The 22,420-nt window shown below is 36.0% G+C and overlaps 1 protein-coding gene across 1 annotated transcript in view; it reads left to right on the forward strand.

The window, feature by feature from the left end:
- The first annotated feature begins 88 nt into the window (after positions 1–88).
- Positions 89–22,420, forward strand: part of bnl (branchless) — a 210,542-nt gene continuing 188,210 nt past the window's right edge. The window contains exon 1 of the mRNA XM_068763403.1: positions 89–308. Coding sequence (XP_068619504.1) covers positions 89–308 — 220 coding nt within the window. The remainder of the gene's footprint in view (positions 309–22,420) is intronic.

The following is a 22,420-nucleotide window of genomic DNA, read 5'->3' on the forward strand; positions in this document are numbered from 1 at the left end:
CGTGTGCGGGGCGGGCGCGGGGGCACGTGGGCATGCGGAGCGGCGCGCAGTGACGGCGCCCGCGCGGCTGCCATGGGCGCGGCGCGTCATGCGCTCGCGGACGCGCCCCCTGCGGCTGCTGGTGGCGGCGCTGGCGCTGGCGTCCTGCGCCGCCGCGCCGGCGCCCGAGCCGCGCGCGCAGCGCTCCGCCAACCTCAGCCACATCACAGGCACTTCGCGCACCATACAGATGTTCCTCAAGAACCGCTACCTGCAGCTGCTGCCCGATGGCACCGTCAACGGTACCACAGACGGCAACAGCGTTTACAGTAAGTACTCGTATTTCATTTTCGTAAAAACCCCATAGTTTCAGCCGGCTACGAAAGATGGCGCAAGTTGTTCGTAAACGTATAAGAAGAGCACCGCGCGATAGAATCGACATTAATAAAGAAGACTCGGTAACGACACGACATATTTTACATTGTAATACCAGAATAATTACCCGCTAGACGCGGCGTGTAATTAGGGCCGCGGGGATTGGCTGAAACAAGGCAGCGCAAGACGAACGAACGGCAGCGGAAGAAGAAGTCATTCCCCCAGACACGTTAAAGATACATATAAACAAGTGAATACAAGTGAAACAATACATACAAGTGAAAAACACAAAAATACGATATAATCCCGGAACTGGCGAACGGCGCGAACTTAAACTTGAAAAATTAGCAAAAGCTTTTTTTTTCTCACGCCATAGCACCATGGAGCGCTAATAGCATCGCAGTCAGTTATTTATGGCTAGCAGACGGGACGTAGACGAAACTTGCGTAACGTCGGACTCACACGAGCCGTCGCTCCATTATAGCGGCCCATGATCTCCGGGTTATTAATATTACACGCTCTTGAAAATTTCGTCGCATTTATTTCTTGTTCCGAATGAAAAGTTACAAAAATTTATGTAAATATATACGATATTTCTATTTATTTTGGACAGTAATAATTAAGTGGTAATCCTTAGCGAGATTTTGGACAGAAATATTCTCTATTTAGAGTTATTTTAATCTTTATAGGTTCTTTATTTGACCTCTGTCTCGCCTGATCTGGGGCAATTACGAAGCGTTAGATGGTACATGCTAGCCCAGAAAAAAGCCACTCTTGTCTTGAAGACTCCTGAGTTATAATTGTTTGATAACAATGAAGCTGGTAGGTTGTTTGACTCCTCGATTATTTGCGCTATAAAAGCATTAGCAAAACGCTTAACGCTTTGTCGCGAATCCGTACGACTTGTCTGTATTATTTCGAACCAATGTATTCTTATTTTTGAAACATTATCTTACCGTATGATCTTATGGTGTGTGTGTGCGTGGTCAAAGGTATCTCAACCCACCAACTCTTTCCCTCTGTAGCATTTCAATGCGTAGATTCAGGAGCGATTCCATGAATGCCCTTAGTTGATCTGTCCATTGAAAATTTGCCTAGATGGCTTCTTACTTTATCCTGATCTCCTAGTCCATCGATAGCGTCCTGTTTCTTTTACTTAACCAAAAAAATTTAAATTCGGGAGTAAAAATTTGCTGAAAGGCTTGCTTCATGTTGGACTATTAAGAAACGGATATATAATAGTAGTGCTATATCTAGACATCCGGAAATTCTTCTTCAGTATATTTCAAATACGTTTTGGAAAGTCATATTTGAATTAAAGGCGCATGTGAGTTCACCCAGCTCAGGAATCGTGTCTATGAATGACATTAATTATAACAACGCCTTCTATACCAACCTTCGAACAAAAAACGATCTCTAATAGCCCCCTAAATAACATCTAATCGCAACAATATGAAACGGTCTTAATTTAGGCCTTAATTATATATTTCGATTGTAAATGACTCGTGGGCTGTCATAACGTGATAATGAGTCAATCCGGTACGGCGTAGTAAAAACTCAACGTATGAACCAACGAACAGTTGGTTCTTATTTCGTTGTTCGGTAAAACTGATCCGATTTTTGATTTTATTAATTTAAATGAATGTTGCGAGATCGCGTCAGAAATTCGTAGAACCAAGGCACCGTAATAGGATAATAAGTATATATATAAGATATATAAATTACAAAAATTATCAAAAAAAAATCAACACATCAGTGTTGCCATGTAAGAAATTAACTTAAAAAATTTCGCGTAAATTCATTGGCTATTTAATGGAATCAGGCGTTACCTCGCGGAAGTCCATCCTAAGTAAGAAAAGGACCATTATTTAGCCACTTCCGCACATGCAGTGGTAGTCGTGCAACAAAGTGCACCGCCCGCCAGCCCGCAGATAAATGCGTATGCGGTAAACAATGCGAATCACACAACTGCCACCGGCAAAACACCCAACATGCGTTTCACCCCTCCACGGGGCATCTTCAGGAGCTATGTTACACCGATTAGTGCCAAACACAGAGTCTCTCTCAGTCTTCTCTGAGTCTTTCACAGCATGCATATGCGGAAGTGGCTAAATATTGGTCCTTTTCTTACTTATTAAAGTATTGTTGATATGATTTTTACCATAACATCGTTTCCTTTGCGACAACAAAGTAATATATGTTCTCACGTTCTGAATACTTAATGCAGGTAAAAAAAAAATTTAACCGCTCCCTTGCATTTCGACACTTCCCGGTACTAATTTCGTACCGCGATTACATTGCACTCATTATAAATACAAACCTTTATTTACCTACACTTATTAATGTTTTTGGGAAATATGGCCTGTATTTTTTAAATCTTAAGTGCTATTTATTTGACGTAGATGTTTTTCAAGCGCAAATATATCTTTGTCAAGTGTAGGCTTTTGTAGATCGTACCGTGCATTTTCGATTATATCAATTATTGTATTTGAAATCGATTAAGCTTCGCTGTCGGTGTAGAGGCTTTGTGATCTAATTGAACTTCATCGATAGGCTCTATAACGAGGTTCGATTGTTGCGAAATAAGTTATTAACAATGGTACCACTTAGTTCTGTTTGTTTGACTGATTACCCGTTAGATTATTATGCAATTCATGATATAGATCAAGGTTTATTTAAAGTGTTCTTGAATTGTAATGTCAGTAATGGAGTTCCTCATTTCCTTGTTATCTAACTTATAAACTAAACTATAGATATTACACGGTGCAGAGATTACCTTCTTAAGATTGCAGGCTTTTTCCCACCCAGTTCTGTCAGTAATCGATGATGGAGGGATATATCCAGCAGTAGAAGCCTTACGGCTGAAATTGTAAACACATTAAATGTTATGTGCAAGAAGAAACTTCACAAGGAGTTATATAAAGTAAGTAAGAGAAGAGTGACTCGGTGTTTAGCACTAATCGGTGTAACATTACTCCTGAGGATGCCCCGTGGAGGGGTGAAACACGTATCGAGTGATTTAACGGTGGTAGTTGTGTAATTCGCATTTGTTTGCTGTATACGCATTTATAAACGGGCTGGCGGGCGATGCACTTTGTTCCACGACTACTGCTACATAGCGGAAGTAGCTATATATTAGTCCGTTTCTTACTTAGTACGGACTTCTGCAAAGTAACGCGTGAATCTATTAGATGGCTATACAAAGTAGTTTTCGTAATATAATTTTAAAGAATTTTGTAATTTCAGAAAATAAATCAAAGTCGTTAGAAATTACTATGAATTGCTAAAACGTATTATAACCTTGTATTGTGAATATTAACATATAGCAAGTAAAAGACTGTACGAACAGATAGTGACTACTACTACTACTACTCCGCTGGCTCAGTGACCCAAAGTGGGTCTTGGCCTCCGAAACGAGAGACTTCCACTTTCCTCTATCTTGCGCCATCGTCTACCATTGGTTGACATTTAATTAGCGCAAGTCTGCCTCAACGCGATCGATCCAGCGATACCTGGGTCTACCAACTGGTCTTTGATCCCTCGGTTTATCCAGGTACGCTACCTTCACGCTCCGATCCGATCCCATTCGCTCCAAGTGACCAAGCCATCGGATTCGTTGAGCTTTATATTCGCCAATGATATTTGGCTGTGCTACTAAAGTCTCAATTTCGGCATTCTTTCGGAACCTCCAAGATCCGTCTTGATTTCTCGCTGATAGTAAACAATAATTATTTTTAATATACAGTATAAACTTCTTCTTTTTAGCAGATGGAAGTCCACTACAAGGCTCACCAAAAACGCTAAGATGACCAGTCTTGAGCTGCATCCAGTGACTTCCTGCAATCTTAAATATTTCATCGGTCCATCTAGTGTGTGGTTTACTCACGCCGCTATACTATCGTTATTTATTATTTCTTAAGCCATTGATTTTTCGATAGGGCGTGACATATATTAATTGACAGCAAAAAGGTTATATATTCACTATTTTAAAGCTTTTATATCTACAACCATTCACCCTGTATATGTGTTAGTCAAGTAAAAAATGTTATTTTTTATGTATAATAAACTCATTATCGTTCTATAACTAGATTTGTCCTCGTGTTTCGGCATTTGGCACTGGATACTCATAGAATGGCAGCCCGCTTGTGTTTAGAACAGGTCAATGATCCAGACAAATGAGACACAATATACGTAAAAACGTAACGCTATGTTATTTTACGAAAGTTGTATAAAAAATTAATGATATGTTCTATATATACAAAACAATATCGTGTTAATTACACTGTTTATGATTTCAAAACGACTGGATGAACTTTTACGATTTTTATGTTCTTGGATCTGTCCGGAATAGGATGATATATTAGGGGGACCGGAAAGTAATATCGCTTTAAGTTTTCATACGACTGCATTTTTACAAGTTTTTATTTCTAATCAACAATATATTCACCTTCGTTATCAACAACCTTTTTCCATCTAGTATACAAATTTTCAATGCCGGAGCGGTAAAAATCAATCGGTTTTTCTGTAAAATACGTCAACAGAAACGACATTACCTTCCGGTCCTCCTAATATTTACGTAAGATATACACCAATTACAATAATTATCTTAAAAAAACAATCGAAATCCGTGTAAAAAATTTAACTTAATTATTAACAATTAACAAAGCTTTATAATAATTGAAAATCACTTAAATCTTAAGTAACCACAATATTTGATTTTATAGATTCTTAGGCAGTTTTGAAAACACTGATTGGCTTTTTACTTAGTAAGAAAAGGACCAATATTTAGCCACTACCGCACATGCAGTGGTAGTCGTGCAACAAAGTGCACCGCCCGCCAGTCCGCTGACAAATGCGCATGCGACAAACAATGCGAACTACACAACTGCCACCGTCAAATCACTCCACACGTGTTTCACCCCTCCACGGGGCATCTTCAGGAGTTATGTTACACCGATTAGTGCTAAACACAGAGTCAGCTTCAATAAGGCTTTTTACTTTCCTATCGTTGTATATATTTTATGCATACAATTGTCTCTTAGTTGTGATATTACTTACATTTAGACTTTTATGTATTATATGATTTGGTTATTTAAAGTCGCTTTACTTCATTAAACAAAGGTCATTTTCTTATTTAATATGCGTACTTTGATTGAGAATCCAATCCCGCGAGTTCCGCATTTGATTTGGCACGTTGAAAATATTTATCAAAACAATTGGTGTAACTGCTGCATTATTTTATATATCTGTGTATATTTCTATTTGTTTTTTTTTTTGGGAGAAACCCTATATTGGATATTTCTCTGCTGCAGAGGACAAATAGATGGTTATACCAGACTTTTACCAGCTAAACTCCCACGGTATTCTTTTACTAAAACTTTTGGAAAGCATCCGAATACTACCGTAGTTTTAACGACGTTGGTTTCAAAGTCATTGACGATGTGAACAGAATTACCTCAGGTGCTTAATCCGATAATAAGCTAGCATCTCGAGTCAAGACTTTCCTAGAGCTTTCTTACGTCCAAACAGGTTTAAGCTACGTATCATCTGAGCCCTAATAATTGGAGCGCCTATACTGTATATGCCAATAGAATAGCAGTATTAATATCGTAAATAAAACCTCATACTACTACGTGGCCAATACATACGTGCAACGAATCACGTTGTTCCACCGCCAAATAGTATACAGCTTACCACAGCTCTTACATTTTATTACTGTACACTAAAATTACTTCAAATTTATTGTCGGCAAGTGTACGGCTGGATAATAAAACTGTTAGTACACGTGCATTCGTCGCTGGCCTTGTTTTTTGCTAAACGATCTTTACGCACGCTGTAATTTTTTTTTACCTGACATTTTTTTTTGCAATCTGTTTTATTGTATTGCAAAAGAATTCATGGAAATCGGTCAATTAAATTACTACGCTCTATCGCGTTTCGTATCTAAATTACATATTATAATATATAATCTGTGGTAGCAAAGCGATTCAGACTTACTTTGTATCTTCGATCCTAGTGCACGTGTACTCTACGCACTTTACACAGCCAAGTTTTTTTTTTTATGGTCCCTGCTATGGGGGGCCTCTCGTACCCCCTATCTTTTGTGGGACAGGGACTTTTTGGGCAAATTTATTTAATTTTTCACAGAATTTTTTATTATTTTCTTTCTCTTCTTTCATAATTCACATTGTCTTTCGGTTTATTCATTCCACAATTTTACTGTTTTTCCCTTTTGCTCTGTATCACCTTTCATTCATTTCTCATTTCTTTACACAGCCAAGTTGTCGTGATATAAGTTGTTAGCAGATTACTGTCGTGATATTTGTATCGTTCTAATGTATATAATAATAAAAATATTTTTAGTATGTTACTCATAGTATGTTACTGCTTTAATATGATTGTAAACGTATTTAAATAATATATTAGGAAATTTTATTGTGGCTGCGACTAGACTGGTCTAGATTTTCAGGTTACTGTAATGTAAATAAATGATAATTATTAGAGTCGATATAGCTTCTACATACATGACATGGGTTATATATATAGTTAGGAAGCAGAGGATGGAAGATTCTTAGCCTAAACCGCGTTCGTTGCTCGAAGACTCATTTGGGAAGCTTGAATTGAATGTAAATAAATGATAATTATAATAAGATGTCCTATGTAAGGCATAGGCGTCCATTGGTAGGTAGGTTGTCGATCGCAATGTAGTATTATGGTAGGGCGCTGCTACTTATCCTCTGGAAGCTTGTTTGTGAGCAGTGGCAGTTCTATATAAGTAATGCAAAGTGTGAATTATATAACACTGTATAAAGAAAATCGAAACAAGAATCAGTACCCTACCGCTGCGATACCACTGCTCTATATATATATATATATATATATATATATATATATATATATATATATATATGTGTGTGTGTGTATATATATATATTTTATATAGGAAGCAGAGGATGGAAGACGCTTAGCCTAAACCGCGTTTGTTGCTCGAAGACTCATTTGGGAAGCTGACTCTGGTCGTTATATCAAATACAATATCACTGGGTTAAGAAGCCATGTAACTATTGCATCGCTTAGGCAGACTATCTATAGTGAGCTGGCGCAGAGGATCCCCTGAGGGGACCTCGGCTCAAATTGGTATTTAATACGCTATTCATTCAACTCAAGGGGGCCAGAGAGGTCCGAATTTTGACTTGGTCGGTTGTTGTTCACCAACGAACATAACCTTTGGATGTATTTTAAACAGACAGTTGTAGATATACAAAAAAGAAGAATTATAATATATGAAGAATAAAGTTGTGGTTACTTGTTACATACAGAAAATAAAATAAAAAAATCCCGTATAAAATAAAGATTATTACGAATGCATCGACAGACCAAAGCATCGTATGTCATGTTGTGTCGAAAAAAAATTATCTCGTGTATATATATTTCAACGAGATTTACGAACTAAAATGCGAAGAGTGTGAAAGTTGAAACTCAATTGTTCGTCCCACACTCCAGATGTCAGATTAACAACTATAAATAGCAATCGAGGGTTCAAATCGGTGGCGGTGAGGGATTTATAGAGTGGCCAACATAAATACCGTGATGGTGGAAGATAGGCCGGAGGTAGATAAAAGTCTCGGATCAGATCGAATCGGCTACTAAAGAATGCATAACATTTGGCTAAACCGAAAAAACTCTTACTCATTTGTTTTTTATTCAGCTTGACTCATAATTCAGCATGGCTTAACTTTGCATTCTTATCCAATACCGTGATGTACGGACAAACATTTGACTGACAGACAGTTAGCCGACAGACATAAGACCGAAATGAAAATATAATTCTTCTAACGTTTTTGAAACATATAAATTACAATATTTCATTAAATAATAGTTATAAAGGGCGATTGATTGTATATTTAAAATCTTTAAGTGAATGTATATTTCATTTTCATATTCATAAATGGAATACATTAATTGCTTTTAATGAATAAACATTGCGTTATATGCAATAAATGTATAGTATTTTTGGCTATTTCATCTAACGTATTATTAGTTAATAAATAGGTCTATATACATATACAGGATGATTGGTTATAGGTGTACAAGCTTTAAAGGAATATATTTACAGCTCATTTTTTTTTAATTAATTTTTGGTAAACTCTTAACAAAAATCATTGGTTTCAAAAATAATAAGTGACGTAATGAAACAAAAAGAAAAGCCTTTTTTAAATTAAGATTATTAAATATTAAAATTAATTATTGTATAATATCTATCCTTGCAAAGTTTTTACTGTTATAGTCATTGGCATGACAAATTCAACAGAAAAAAAAATTAATATGACATATTTCAGACTGGTCACTTTATACAGGATGATAAAGCATTTTGCTGAAAAATAAGTTTTATATTAACTCCTTTAAAGTTTTTATAACTATAAGCAATCACTCTGTATATTATAATACAAAAATGTATATTATATGGCTATTTGATCTATTAGCCGTTGTCAATATTATATTTCGATACTATGACAGACTTTTGGTATGTTAAACATATACAGGCCATATGTCTTTTGATAGCGTGCGTACACGTTCAAATAAAAAATAGATATAATATACAATTAAATGTAAGCACATGAAATGTTTTGTTCATATCTTGAGAATTTAGTATTTATTATCATATTAGTTGATATACGCTCACTACAAGGCATAAAGCTTTTCCAAAGGTAGTCACTATGATAGCTTTTAAGCTGAAGGTTAGGTCCACGCCGCGTCTAATAATAATAATTCTGTGGGTTCAATAAATACTATTAAGAACACTGAAATGCTTACTTTTTAAGTAAGAAAAAGACCAATATTTACACACATGCATACACTTCCGCACATGCAGTGGTAGTCGTGCAACAAAGTGCACCGCCCGCCAGCCCGCTGATAAATGCTGTATTCGGCACTCTGTGTTTACTTTTTAGTTAAAAAAAATATTTAAGAATGAAATCTCTTATAAAACAAAAATCAACAGTAAACTGTAATGAATTGTACTTATCACGTATGCTCCAGTTTCAATACTCACTCGCAAATTTATACTTCACTGCTGTTAATAACGGTCAGGTCGAAACCGGATCATCTTGTCTTGTTTTACCATGTTATTATTTCATATCCGGTTTTTTATTCCATTTTCGAAATAAATCGGAACTTGAGTTCCGTACCCATTACATTAAATGCACTTTTTTGATTCCTAAATTATCATTATATTATTATTCCTTATCGTACAATTTAATAAATATGAAAAGTTAAAAATTTATTCAAGTATTTATGAATGTATATTTTTATCAGGTCGGTTTGCCAGTCGGCAAAGGCCTCCTCCACTTTCTTACTCTGTTCTAGATAGTTACTACTACTAATATGTAATACTACTGCCGTCTTTCCTGCGGTCTTCCTCTTTTACTTTCCCTTGGCCACCATCTTGTATCTTTCTTACTCCATTTATCTTACCATGTGATCTACCTATCTCTATTTGAGTTCCAAACTTTTCCGTTACACGAAATGAAATATGCGGTCCTTGTTTCGTATCTTAGTACACGGTTGTATAGTCTATCTAATGTAACATGACTTTTCTCAAATACTTTTTTACTTCTTTTACCTTCTACCAGCGAGAATTATACCTTTTCTACTTGTATTTTTAGCAATTCTTAAACACAATTATGGAATTTAAAAGCTCCAGAGGGCCAATTTAAGTAAACATTTGAAGACTTCGTATAAGTTGATTCCGGATATAACTTAATACATAGTGTGTTATAACATAGATATCATGCAACCGAAGGCTGTTGGGGCCGAAAGGTTTCGGAGTATAGATCATAAATAGGCAAGCGTGGCGTGGAATGTTCAGGCACATGGTGACCAATGAGCTAGTAAAAGTCGTTCTAAACACTGGATGCTGGTCGGTTTTAGTCGGACTTGGAAACCTATAGGGAGGCCTGTATGGCTGTAGAAATCTAACTGCTAAAATGATGAAGATGATAAACAGTAAATTGTAAAGAATATTACTATTTTTATAGATAGAAATAATTGTGTTAAAATGTTTATGTTTAAAACAGTATTATATATATTTTGAATACAAAGGACATTTGTACTTACGAACTGTAATGTCCAATGTCGCTGTGTCAACCGTGTCAGACTTGGATATCATTACGTTGAGAGGATGCCCAAAAACGCCCAACTCGTTAGCCGCTACCGAACCGGACTCGCGCTAGTGATGTGCTCCCTTTGCAACCATCGTAAACCAAAACCCATTTCGGTTGCCATTAAACTCTTTTAGTACGTATAAAGCGAAAAAAACTTAACCGTTTTTATATCTACATGCTTATATGTTCGATTAAATTGGTATATACTTAATTGCAAGGCGGTAATCAGCAAAACAGTGTACATCTTTATTTGGTAACAAAATTTATTGTTTCAAGAATCTCTTGTATTAAAATTCTTTATACATAAGGTGATTGTTTATAGGTGTAAAAGTTTTAAATGACTGAATGCTTATTTGCTATTAATTAATGTATAGTACATCCTTTCCAAAATTAATGTTTTTAAAAATAATGAATAACGTAATGATAGAAAAAAGTGTATTTAAATTTCGGATCGCTTTACAGGCTTTGTGTTAACAGAAGATATTTGCCTGTTGTATTCCAATAAAAAATTTAATACGCCACATGGAAAAGTTGATAAAGTTTTAGAGGTTTACATTTATATATTTATAACATAGTAATAAAATTTGTTAAAATCATGGTAACTTATGACGGGATTCATTGGAAGGCTCCAAGTTACCCAGAGGACAGTGGAGAAGTTTATACTGGGAGTTTCGCTGTGAGATCTAATTAGAAATGAAGAGTTTCGCAGAAGAACTAAGATCACCGATATGGCTCAAGGAATTGCTCATTTTAAGTGGTGGTGGGCGGGGCATATCGCTCGTGGCTGTTGGGGCAGAAAGGTTCTCGAGTGGCGACCACGAGTCAGTAGACACGGTGTGGGTATGCCCCCACTGGAGGTGGACCTATGACATGGTTAAGGTTGCGGGAGTCGCTGGATGCAGGCAGTGCAGGACCGGTCATCGTGACGATTTTTGCTGAAGGCCTATGCCTTGCAGTGGGCGTCCATCGGCTGAAAATAAGAGAAGAGAATAAAAATTGTTGATTCAAATTTCGGAATACTTACTCCGCTGGCTCAGTGACCCAAAGTGGGTCTTGGCCTCCGAAACAAGAGACTTCCACTTTCCTCTATCTTGCGCCATCGTCTGCCATTGGTTGACATTCAATTCGCGCAAGTCTGCCTCAACGCGATCGATCCAGCGGTCTACCCACTGGTCTTCGACCCCTCGGTTTTTCCAGGTACGCTACCTTCACGCTCCGATGCGATCCCATTCGCTCCAAATGACCAAGTCAGCGGATTCGTTGAGCTTTATATTCGCCAATGATATTTGGCTGTGCTATTAAAGTCTCAATTTCGGACTGTCTAATAATTTAAAAATATAAGAAATCCCAAAAAACATTCTTTAGAAATAAAAACGATAGCTCATTTGAAAGCATTACCAAACAAGTTACATTCAATCATGATTCCATTACGTTCATTTCAAACGCATCTGAAAGTTATAAAGTTGAACATTATAAACCGCACCGTTAGCTCTGTTTCACTGTCCCACAACAGCTTCCTCAATAAATTTAATACAAGTAAAATTATTTTATGCCTGCAGAGTAATTGCTTAGGCGTTGTTCGGTATAATCAAACATGGTTACACTCAATAGCTACTAACCGACGAAAGCATTGGATAGAGTGATTCGTATACAGTTAACCAACGCACATCGGATAAACACATTATAGTATACGCAACGAAATGATAATAATCACAATGATGATGAAGATATTAAACGAAATATTTCCATAGAATTATTCGATAGATACTATTATGACTATATTAAAAAAGATGTTTTCTCTTGACTCCCGTGTTGTTGATGGTAATGGGCGTTCCTGATCGCTTAATTTAAGATGAACAGATACTTTGGTGTATCTGTTATTATTACAAACATTTAATCAATCTGAATCAATTTTAAAAACAATTCTTTTAAATTTTTAACTTCTTATATAGAAATAAATGTACTAAGAGAAATGTGTTTATTTTATTTACAACTACTTTTGCGTGATTTACACCTATCTTTAGTTTTGCTTCAGATTTAAGTGAAATCAGTAGTTAGATTTTGATAATCTGAAAATAGTAACTAGTAGAACTTATTTAAAAAATTCTAGTATTTTGGAATCGACAGCCTAAAAACTGAGGACCTTTCTTGGACTTTTTGCAACCTGTTGCTTTTTTAAGCATCGATCTATCTTATGCTAGATGAGGAACTTGGGAGCGCGATAAGGATATAAGATCAGCTGTGATATGTCAATCATATCCGACTAATCTGTGATTAATGATAACGGAAAAATATTCATCATCGTCATCATTATTGTTCAGCAGTATGAGGTCGACTGCTGAAAATTCGTTTGTTTAACAATTTCCAATAAGACCGATCGAATACGCAGTGTTCCGACGACTTTTAAGAAATCGTCGACGCTGGTAGACATAAGGTCTATCAATGTCTGTCCACCTTGTGAATGGACTTCTTATGATGCTCTTGTTGGAACGCGAAGACCAGTCCAGACCCTGAAGACGTAAGCGGCCATCTGCGATGTTCTCCCCACTGTTACTTCAACTTACCAATGCGCTGGGTTAAGTCGGTTACTATTGTTCGTCTCCGGATTTTCCGATTCCTGATTCGATCTCGTGTATCACAAGCATTATTCTCTCATAGTTTGTTGACAAATATAATAATAAAATGCTTAAAATCAAACTTTAAATAATATGATGAAAACGCATTTATATAAGTTTCCGAAAATTTCTTCGGTAGCACCATTCTGTACATGTTGATAATGTATAAACTTGATTTTTATTTTCCATTATCGCATTTACTAAAATGAAGAAACATCTAATTTTCAATTAACATTGATTATTAGGTATGTATTTGAATAAATTAACAACGTATATTATCATAATGTTGTTAATTAAACTACTACACTACTATGTTTTCATATCTGACTTGATAATTGTAGATTTAAAGTTAAAACCTCAATTTCCATAACTAACGATCACTTCTGAGAGAAATTCTTTCGAGTATAGATAACATTAATAGGTTATTGAGTATGCACTTACGCAATGACTTCTATACGGGTATGGTGTTAAATATATCAAATACTAGTGGCTATAGTGAGGCACAATAAATTTTGCAGGAGTAAACGGGTCATACATATTCATAGACGTCTCAGCAACGGTGACAGGTAGATTGATTGCATCACAGTTTTAATACAGCAATTTACACCTGTTAACTACTCAGCTTCCTTGTTAAATATCTCCATCGTATCAGAAGTTAGTCGGTTTAATTGGACGGTATTGATGGAATATTTATCAGCAATTTTAGTATCGATTGCGAATGCTGATACGACGGGGTCGAGTCGAGCGGTCGAGTTATGCACAAAACAAAATGAACTGAAAATTGTGGCTATTTTTTTGTGTCTTCAACAGAAACGATTATAACTTCGACATCCTTCCTACTTTGTTGCTGTTTGCATTCGGCTAATTTTTAAGTTTTCGCTAATTTAATGAAGCTTATTTTGGATCTTCTTTGTCTCAAGTATCTTCAGACATCGAGGCTTCGTGAAAATTAAAACTGATATAGATTATTATATATGTATACTTCCTTTTATTACACATTCTATTTAATTGGTTTTGTTTACTGTAATAAAACAAAGTAATGAGTAGTGGTGGACCAGAGGTAGAGGATTCGATTCCTGAGATAGTCTTATATACAATTAACACTGTGCATTAATTATATAGTATTGTCAATACTTACAAACAAGTTTACATAGGATGAGCAAGCAGCGTCTTCTGCACCGTACCAAACATGGCGATTATAGTGTGTTCTCAGAGGCCTATACCCAGTGGGTGTTTACAGATTGAAGAGACGACAATGAAAACTAAGTAGAAATATAAATAATTTATGAGTACATATTTTTCATTGACCATGAAGCGGTAAGGGCAGCATAGGAACAGATGACAGTTGGGGTCTTAAAATTCTGGAGTAGTACTCCAGATCGGTTAGAACAGCATAAGGAGTTCAATTACAAGGTAGAGAGACGACATTGTTGAGGTCAAAAGACGTTGTATGCCGAATCTCACCGATCCTTTTGGAAATCTTTAGGGAAAGTCTCTGTCCAGCTGTGGCCAGCTTACGGCTGAAGTGATTAATGTCAAGAAGGTTTAATTTTGTCAACCTCATTTATACGCAGAAATATATGTATTAAATATTTGCGATTTCGGCTAGCCTTTATTAAAAAAAAACTTCACCGTCGATTTCTTCTATTTTCGGTTCAAGGTGACTTCCTGACATCTGTTGTCGTATTGAAAACCTTATTCTATTAAAATTACCTATCTATTTCGTTTCTATGTTAAATTTCATAATTATATTGCAGATAATATCATTTGAAAAGTGAAGGTTTAGCATAATAACGTATGTCGAACAGGACATATAGTTAAATGATTTAACAGGCCGCTTTTAGCAATATGATACAGATCCGATCGACGCAATTTGCGAGCGAGCTGCCGCAACTGGTTCCTTTGAATTCACATTCGCCGTGTTCGCTTCGACATTTTTAAAACAGAAAGGGGATCCATGTCATGTAAATCAAATAATGTAATGCGAAGATCATTTATGTTTGCTTAGTCGATGTTGGGATAAGTTTTTTGTCTCATAATGCAGTTTATCAAACGTATAGGTACCTATTTACTAAGAAGTTGTAAAGTGTAAAGTTTTTCTCTTTTAATATGTTTTGGACAATTTTAGATTCTCTGATCTTTTATATTAGAGTGACCGGAAAGTAATGTTGTTTCTGTTGACATATTTTGCAGAAATAGCGATTGATTTTTACCGCTCTGGCATTGAAAATTTGTATACTATTTCGCAAAAGTTTGATAACGAAGGTAAATATATTGTTGATTATAAAAAAAACATAGTTGAAAATGTAGTCGTGTAAATTTAATTTAAGAAAGCGACGTTACTTTTCGGTCACCCTAATATTTGAATATAGAAGTAGAAATTATTATGTTTGCGTATTTATCTAATTACGCTTATTATATATGCGTCATGTATATTTTTTTTGAGTAAAGCTATTTTTGTGTGATGTGATGAAATGTGAAAATTATTCAAAAATATATATATATATATATTTGAATAATCTTCACATTCTTATGTTTGTTCCAATTTTAAAATTGATTTTTTTATCTGAGAGGAAGCTTTTGTTCTAGCTGTTATATAAAATGGCTAGTACACACAATTATATTCTTTATTAAAAGTATTGTTTAAATATAAATCTTTGTGTCGGTCAATTTGAATCATTCAACCGAGAGATTGAGTACGTTGAAATATTTCAAGTTTGCTTTTTAATTAACATTGCAAATATTTAAATCAATACTTAACACGTAAAACCACGGATTCGTTGGCCAACTTTCTTCTTACCGGTTTCATTCTACGTGCTTTCTTAACTCGGATTTCATATTGAAATTCATATTTAAATGACTATTTATCAATTATAGCTTTTGTCAGTTTTGTATGATTAATGTAACTTAATTACGGAGTATACTGTATACAGGGTGATTGATAAGAGGTGCAAAAGCTTGAAGTTGAAAGAGTGGATTTATTGCTTTTTTGCTGTCCATTAATGTATGGTACCCCTATCTAAAAATAATTGTTTCGGACGTAAGAAGAAAGGGAAGAAAGCTAAGAAAGGGACTAATATATAGCTACTTCCGCTATGCAGCAGTAGTCGTGTAATGAAGTGCACCGCCCACCAGTCCGCTGATAAATGCGCGTACGGCAAACAATGCGAAATGCAACTACCACCGTTAATTCACTCTACAACGTGTTTCAACCCTCCACGGAGCATCGTCAGATGTTACACCGACCAGTGTCATACACCGAGTTATTGGCCTCTGCATTCCAATAGAAAAAAAATGTCATATATTTCAGAGTTGTCACTTTATACAGGTTAATTGGATATAAGTATAAAAACTAAAAAGTTTTTCGTTGAAATTTGTTGTTGTGATATAACTTTTACATTATTCACTTACGTGAATAAAATCTCCTCAATTTTAAACGATTGTAAAGTTTTTAGCATAAGTAAGTATGTTTTTTTTATAAAGGAGATTTCCATCAATCCTTCGCAGCTAATGTTGTCTAGGGAAGTATATGTTAATAGAGTACAATCTATTTTATTATATTGTGGTTTGCAAAGTATGTAACTTTATTTTCATATCATGATAATTAAAATTATTCTTGTCCAATTAAAAATATGAATATTGCGACCGGATCGAAGTAAATGAATTTTTGACCCTGCGCGTATTCTCATTTACATTATCTTTCGTGACGTCACAGCTCTCATAGCGCACGTGCTCGCTAAGAACCATTACGACATATAAGTGTTGACATTTGTGACGTCACGCGAGTACCGCTGCCCGTCCCGTTTCCACAGGTCATCCGTCAATAGGCACGAAATTGTAAATAAAAGAGGTCGAGTCGTGACAGGTTGTAACTGCAGCGTGTGTGACGAGTTTGAGTTTAAGCAAAAAGTTTTTATGTGATTCGATATTTTTCTTCCCTTAATGCCTTTTAAATTAATTAAAGTTCGTAATTAGCCATATGAAGTAGTTTGAATATACCAGATACCCATACATACCTTGGTATTAAACATCTAAGACTTCTTGCTACGAATTTATAATTTTTTACGAACACCTGTTCTAATAATCTACAAGTATCTAGATATTTTGACAAACTACTGATAGTTGGGAAAGTAGACGGTAAAGGACCACGACCACCTACATTGATCTGATCAAAATTATAACTGCCTTGAAGAAAGTAAAAGACAAGAAGGCATAGAAATACATGGTATAAAATTTCTGAAGGTGTTCCAAGACGGATACGACTTTAAGAACCTTTGCTTGAGCTCTTCAATATTTATTATGTAAAATATGAACCCATTTACCTTGTTAATTCTTTTGCTTGTCTGCGTCAGATCAAGTATTTTTCCTTCTAAAGACATTTCAGTTTGGAAAATTCGATCTATGGACTTCCAATCCTCGTTACAGAAACATGGTACAAGTGTGTATTGGCTATCGGCTATTTGACTCTTAACTTTAATGTCTGGTGATTTCATTGTGGTCTTTTCCTTGTATTTATGTCCATCATTATTATCATTTCAGCCTTAAATCATTTCAGTCTACTCCTTAACATAGGCCTCACAAGGATTATTTTAAATAGGTTATAAGCCAGCCTACATCCCGCGTCTTCTATCGACATTGATAAGGTCGTCTGTCTATCTTTGTTTCTTATACCTGACATGCTCTGATCCCAAATGGCATCTGAAGTTCCGCGGGTGCAGTCAGGGCCCTAGGTCACTTAGCTTAATACTTCTTTTAAGGTAGCAAAGCTCACTGGCTATCTAGGAAACTTTGACTTGGGCCGCTACATACTATAATTTTACCGGATTGGGGATCAGCCAAGCTCTTAGATCGCTTCAGTGAAAGCTCCTTTAAGCTCGAGGATCCCCGCGATCTCGACTTGCGCTTTCAGTCGATAATACTCGTTCAGCACTTCATCTCAAGGGCGCCTGAGACGGTCGAAGGGTCCCTGGTCTCCGCTACAGAACATTAAGGTTCCTACCATGTATCTAGCTCGCTTTGACTGTTTATCATGTTATATAATTCATTCTGCGACGCTTTAAGAAGTCTATTCCAGGTATCTCTTCATAAATGTCAGTTAAATTTGATATACACAAAATGAAATCTATTTTAAAATATTGTAAAAATCACTGCTATAAATATAAATGCATTTAGATTAAGATGTCGGGAGTCACTGGTTTTTCATTGAGCTGTTAGCTGATTGTTATTTAAATTACCTAAATGTATTTGCGTATGATAAAATATTATTTATCGCGAAATTAGCTCTTATTGCGGAAGCTATAAAAGTCATTGCAAATTTATCAGGTTGCAGAAATGAGCTTATCCTTATATTTATTTGCCCTCATTAATCACGGTATCACCGGATAATTGAATTATACGTAAGTAGTTATTTTTCTCGCGGTAGGTTATCGTATAACTTTGTATTGGAGTTGAATGATCGTTTGCACATCATTGCACATGATTGCTGTCAATTTAAAAAGTAATAAAGGGATGTTATCTGATCGTCGTGTTAAGACGATTTAGTTCGTAACGATATCGATTAATAGAATCGATTGAATCGATTATCGATTCAGACCACTGCATTGGTGACATCTGCAATGAATGCAGTCCATTGGTGTATATTCTGTATGTTTTATTGTCTACATGTCTGAGTGGTTCGTTATGAAGATACGTATGATAAAAAACAATAATTGTTTTGATTATACATTCGTTTTGTACTGACTCACATAATCAAGCTAATTTAAAATCAACAAGTTACTACATAACAACGGTAGTATATATATTTTTATTTGGCTTGAACTTCATAATTTTTATCACTAGTAGCCACGTTGCAAGGAATTATACTTATATTAATTCTACATATAATGTAGTGTCTAATTGAACTTTGTGTTTATGTAACGTCACTATCGCTTACAACATAATGTCTTCACAATATGTTAGTAACTTGTTATATGTTATATTGGCCGAATAGGCCCCATAAAAACATAACTACGATAAAACACTGGTGGATCGTCACATATCTGCCGGTCTATTCACGTAAAATAAATAAGTTGACTCTCTATTACTACAGCTGTAATGAATGTAGATAATTGTATGACTTAGAAATATCTCATCATTGATTCCAGACGTTTCAAGATGAACATAGCCTTCGGTAATAAAAAAATGCAAAGGAAGTGCTCAATGGTTAGTGAAAAAATCCAACAAAAATATTCAACTTTTCTACACGATTGTAATTTCTAATGAAAGCAAATTGGGCACATCTACGCATCGCCGTGTTAGTACAGGTGCATCGACACTCGCAAACTGGTTGCCCTGCCGCTACACGTCGGCCCGCTCACTTACCGAAAATGATATATCGCCGAATTATGGAGCAAAAAGATTCACAACGCCCCTACCATTGTTATTATTCTCGACAAAAGTTTAAAATATCTCATTACCATTCTTAACGATCACTGAACAGACACGAGAAAACTTATTTTTCCATTTGGTCATATATCTTCCACGCTCCATCCAACGTTAGGTAACGAAAAAGTATTGCACATTTAATGTCAATTGGTGTACGGGACACTCTATCCAAATCAATAGTTTCAGAAATATTAAAAAGCGTAATTATAATATGTTAAAAAAACCGTATTCTTAATTCGGATTACTTCATATTAAAATGTATTATTGCTTACTATGTTTGTGAAGACTTACTAATGTCAGAAGTCACTGGCCAATAATTTAATGTACGTAAAGAGGCCTCTAGAGTATGTAGGCAATGGCGCATCCAATCTCAAAATACCAGGTTCCATATCCAGAGGGCGACCGAAAAGTAGATGGATGGATGTGGTAAAAAAAGAAATGCGGCTTTGCAATGTTTCCAAAAATGAAACGTCGGATAGAGCGAAGCGGAAGCGGAAAACGAAGACGGCAGATCCAACCATTGGAAATAATAAATGTAAAGGAGAGAGAGAGAGAGATTTTTTCTAGTGACCTAGTGAGCTTTTTGCCGACATATAAACCATAAATTGATTTCATTAAAGCTATAATAGTATACGAAGTATATTAATAACAAGTTGTAAAGTATTTTGAGAAAAAAAAACCTTCTTACGAAGTAAAATTAAAAAAGATCGTGAATCACAATATAAACAGAAGAATAAATGTGATCTAAAAATATTTACTAAAAAAAGTAAAAATATTTTATTCACGTTTCGTTCGAGAACATATAGTAGAACTCTTGTTCAAAGGATCGGGGAATCCGGTGAGGCAGGAGTGCCCGTTTTAGTTCTGCCGACCTTGTGAATTGGTTCAGTGTCTCGTTGTACAATTTTTATGTATTATTGAATACATTTCATGTTGTTTTAGACTGCATCATTCGACTTGATTATGATAGTCGATATACTGTGATATATACGACTTTGATATAACTTATATAGTTGCCGAAACTACTAGTAACAATTACATTTTATATATTGAATCAGTGGTAGCTTAGCGGTAGAAGACTCAGAATTGCGATCGTAGGTCCCGCGTTCGATTTCTCGGCCACAATCATATGTAAATTGTCTGTATATTAATTACATAGGATTGCCACTATAGAAACATGTATCCAGAGGATGACCAGTAGCGTCCTCTGCGTACCATAATACCACAAGTCAGCTTACCTGCCCGCCCAGCGTGAAATTCAGGATATATCTCTCCATAGATATCTTTGGGAAAGACAAATGGCTTGCAATGAGCGTCTTTAGGCTGAAACAACGCCTATGTCCTCTATTGGGTACCTTTCTCATGTCACATTACAGATCTAAATTTTTGGCGGCCTCAAAATCCGATAATATTGTATTTGATCTAATGGACCAGGCCGAGGATTTAAAGGTAGCCTTCGAGATATGTTACATAAACTAGATTTATATTTAGCTCGCAGAGTCTGTTAATAAGTCAATAAGGCAACAATGTACATACAGAGCGAATAAAACCTAGTATATGGCTATCGATACACTAGAGATACGAGGGTCAAACTGAAAGTTCTTAGAAAATCAAAAACTAAGCATTCTAGCAAGTTATTAGTTTTATTATAACTTTTCAAAATAGCGTCCATTTACATCAATACATCGCTGCATTCGATGAACCCTTGAGAAAAGCACCTTGCCCACTCGGCCTTAAGGGTCTCTTCGACGGCGTTTTGAAACGCAGCCCCTGCTTCTTCGGCGTCCATAAAATGTTTTCCTCGAAGTTTTTCTTTTATTTTCGGGAATAAATAAAAATCGCAGGGTGCGAGGTCGGGGCTATACGGCGGGTGACCCAGTAATTCCACGTCTGAGGTCGCCAAATAGTCGACCGTTTGCCTGGCGGTGTGCGACGAGGCATTGTCGTGATGAAGGAGGATCCTGCTTCGAGGTCGTTTCTCTCGAACTTTTTCCAAGACAAGTGGCAAACAGTTGTTAGTGTACCACTCTGCATTAACCGTTTTCTGATCCTCTAAGACAACTGTCGCGTAATGACCTGTCTTTCCGAAGAACGAGGCCACCATCTTTTTTCCAACACTTCGACCTCTCTTCACTTTAGTTGGCAACTCTTCGGAAGGAAACACCCACTGAGCAGACTGTCTTTTGGTTTTCGGATCATAACAGTAAATCCAGCTTTCGTCACCCGTTAGTATGTCGAACACAGCATTTGAGTCACCTCCGTTAAATTTTTGGATCATTTCTCGGCACCAATCAACACGGCGGAGTTTTTGAGCCTCGGTCAAATTATGCGGTATCCAGCGGGCACAAAGCTTCCTGACCGCTAAATGTTCATGGAGGATTTTGTGCACTTGACTCATACCTATGCCTAGACTTGTCCGAATCTGCTGATAGGTCACTCTTTTGTCAGTCTCTATCATACGCCGCACAACACTGATATTTCTTCAGTCGTCGCTGTAGAAGGCCGTTCCTCACGCAAATCATCGGTGAGATTAGTTCGACCACGTTTGAATTCATTAAACCAGTTGTAAACTGTGGCACGAGACGGGGCTTCATCGTGAAAAGCCAATCGAAGTCTATCATAACTTTCTTGTTGACTTATATGACATCGAAAGTCATAAAAAATCATTGCACGAAAATTTTCTCGGCTTAAATTCATTCTGACGTGCACAGACAATTTTCAATTTGCCGCCAAATCGTAAAACAAATGACAAATTAATGAAATGTATACTCAATATTATTGGTAAAGAGTTCTATTTTCAAAATTTAAACTTATTTTTTTAATATAATGCTTTTAAGTTGCCAGTTCTAAAAACTTTCAGTTTGG

The sequence above is a fragment of the Battus philenor genome, unplaced genomic scaffold, assembly GCF_028537555.1.
Source record: "Battus philenor isolate CCGP_79_NKW_IND1 unplaced genomic scaffold, ilBatPhil1.0.hap1 SCAF_18, whole genome shotgun sequence".
Lineage (NCBI taxonomy): Eukaryota > Metazoa > Arthropoda > Insecta > Lepidoptera > Papilionidae > Battus > Battus philenor.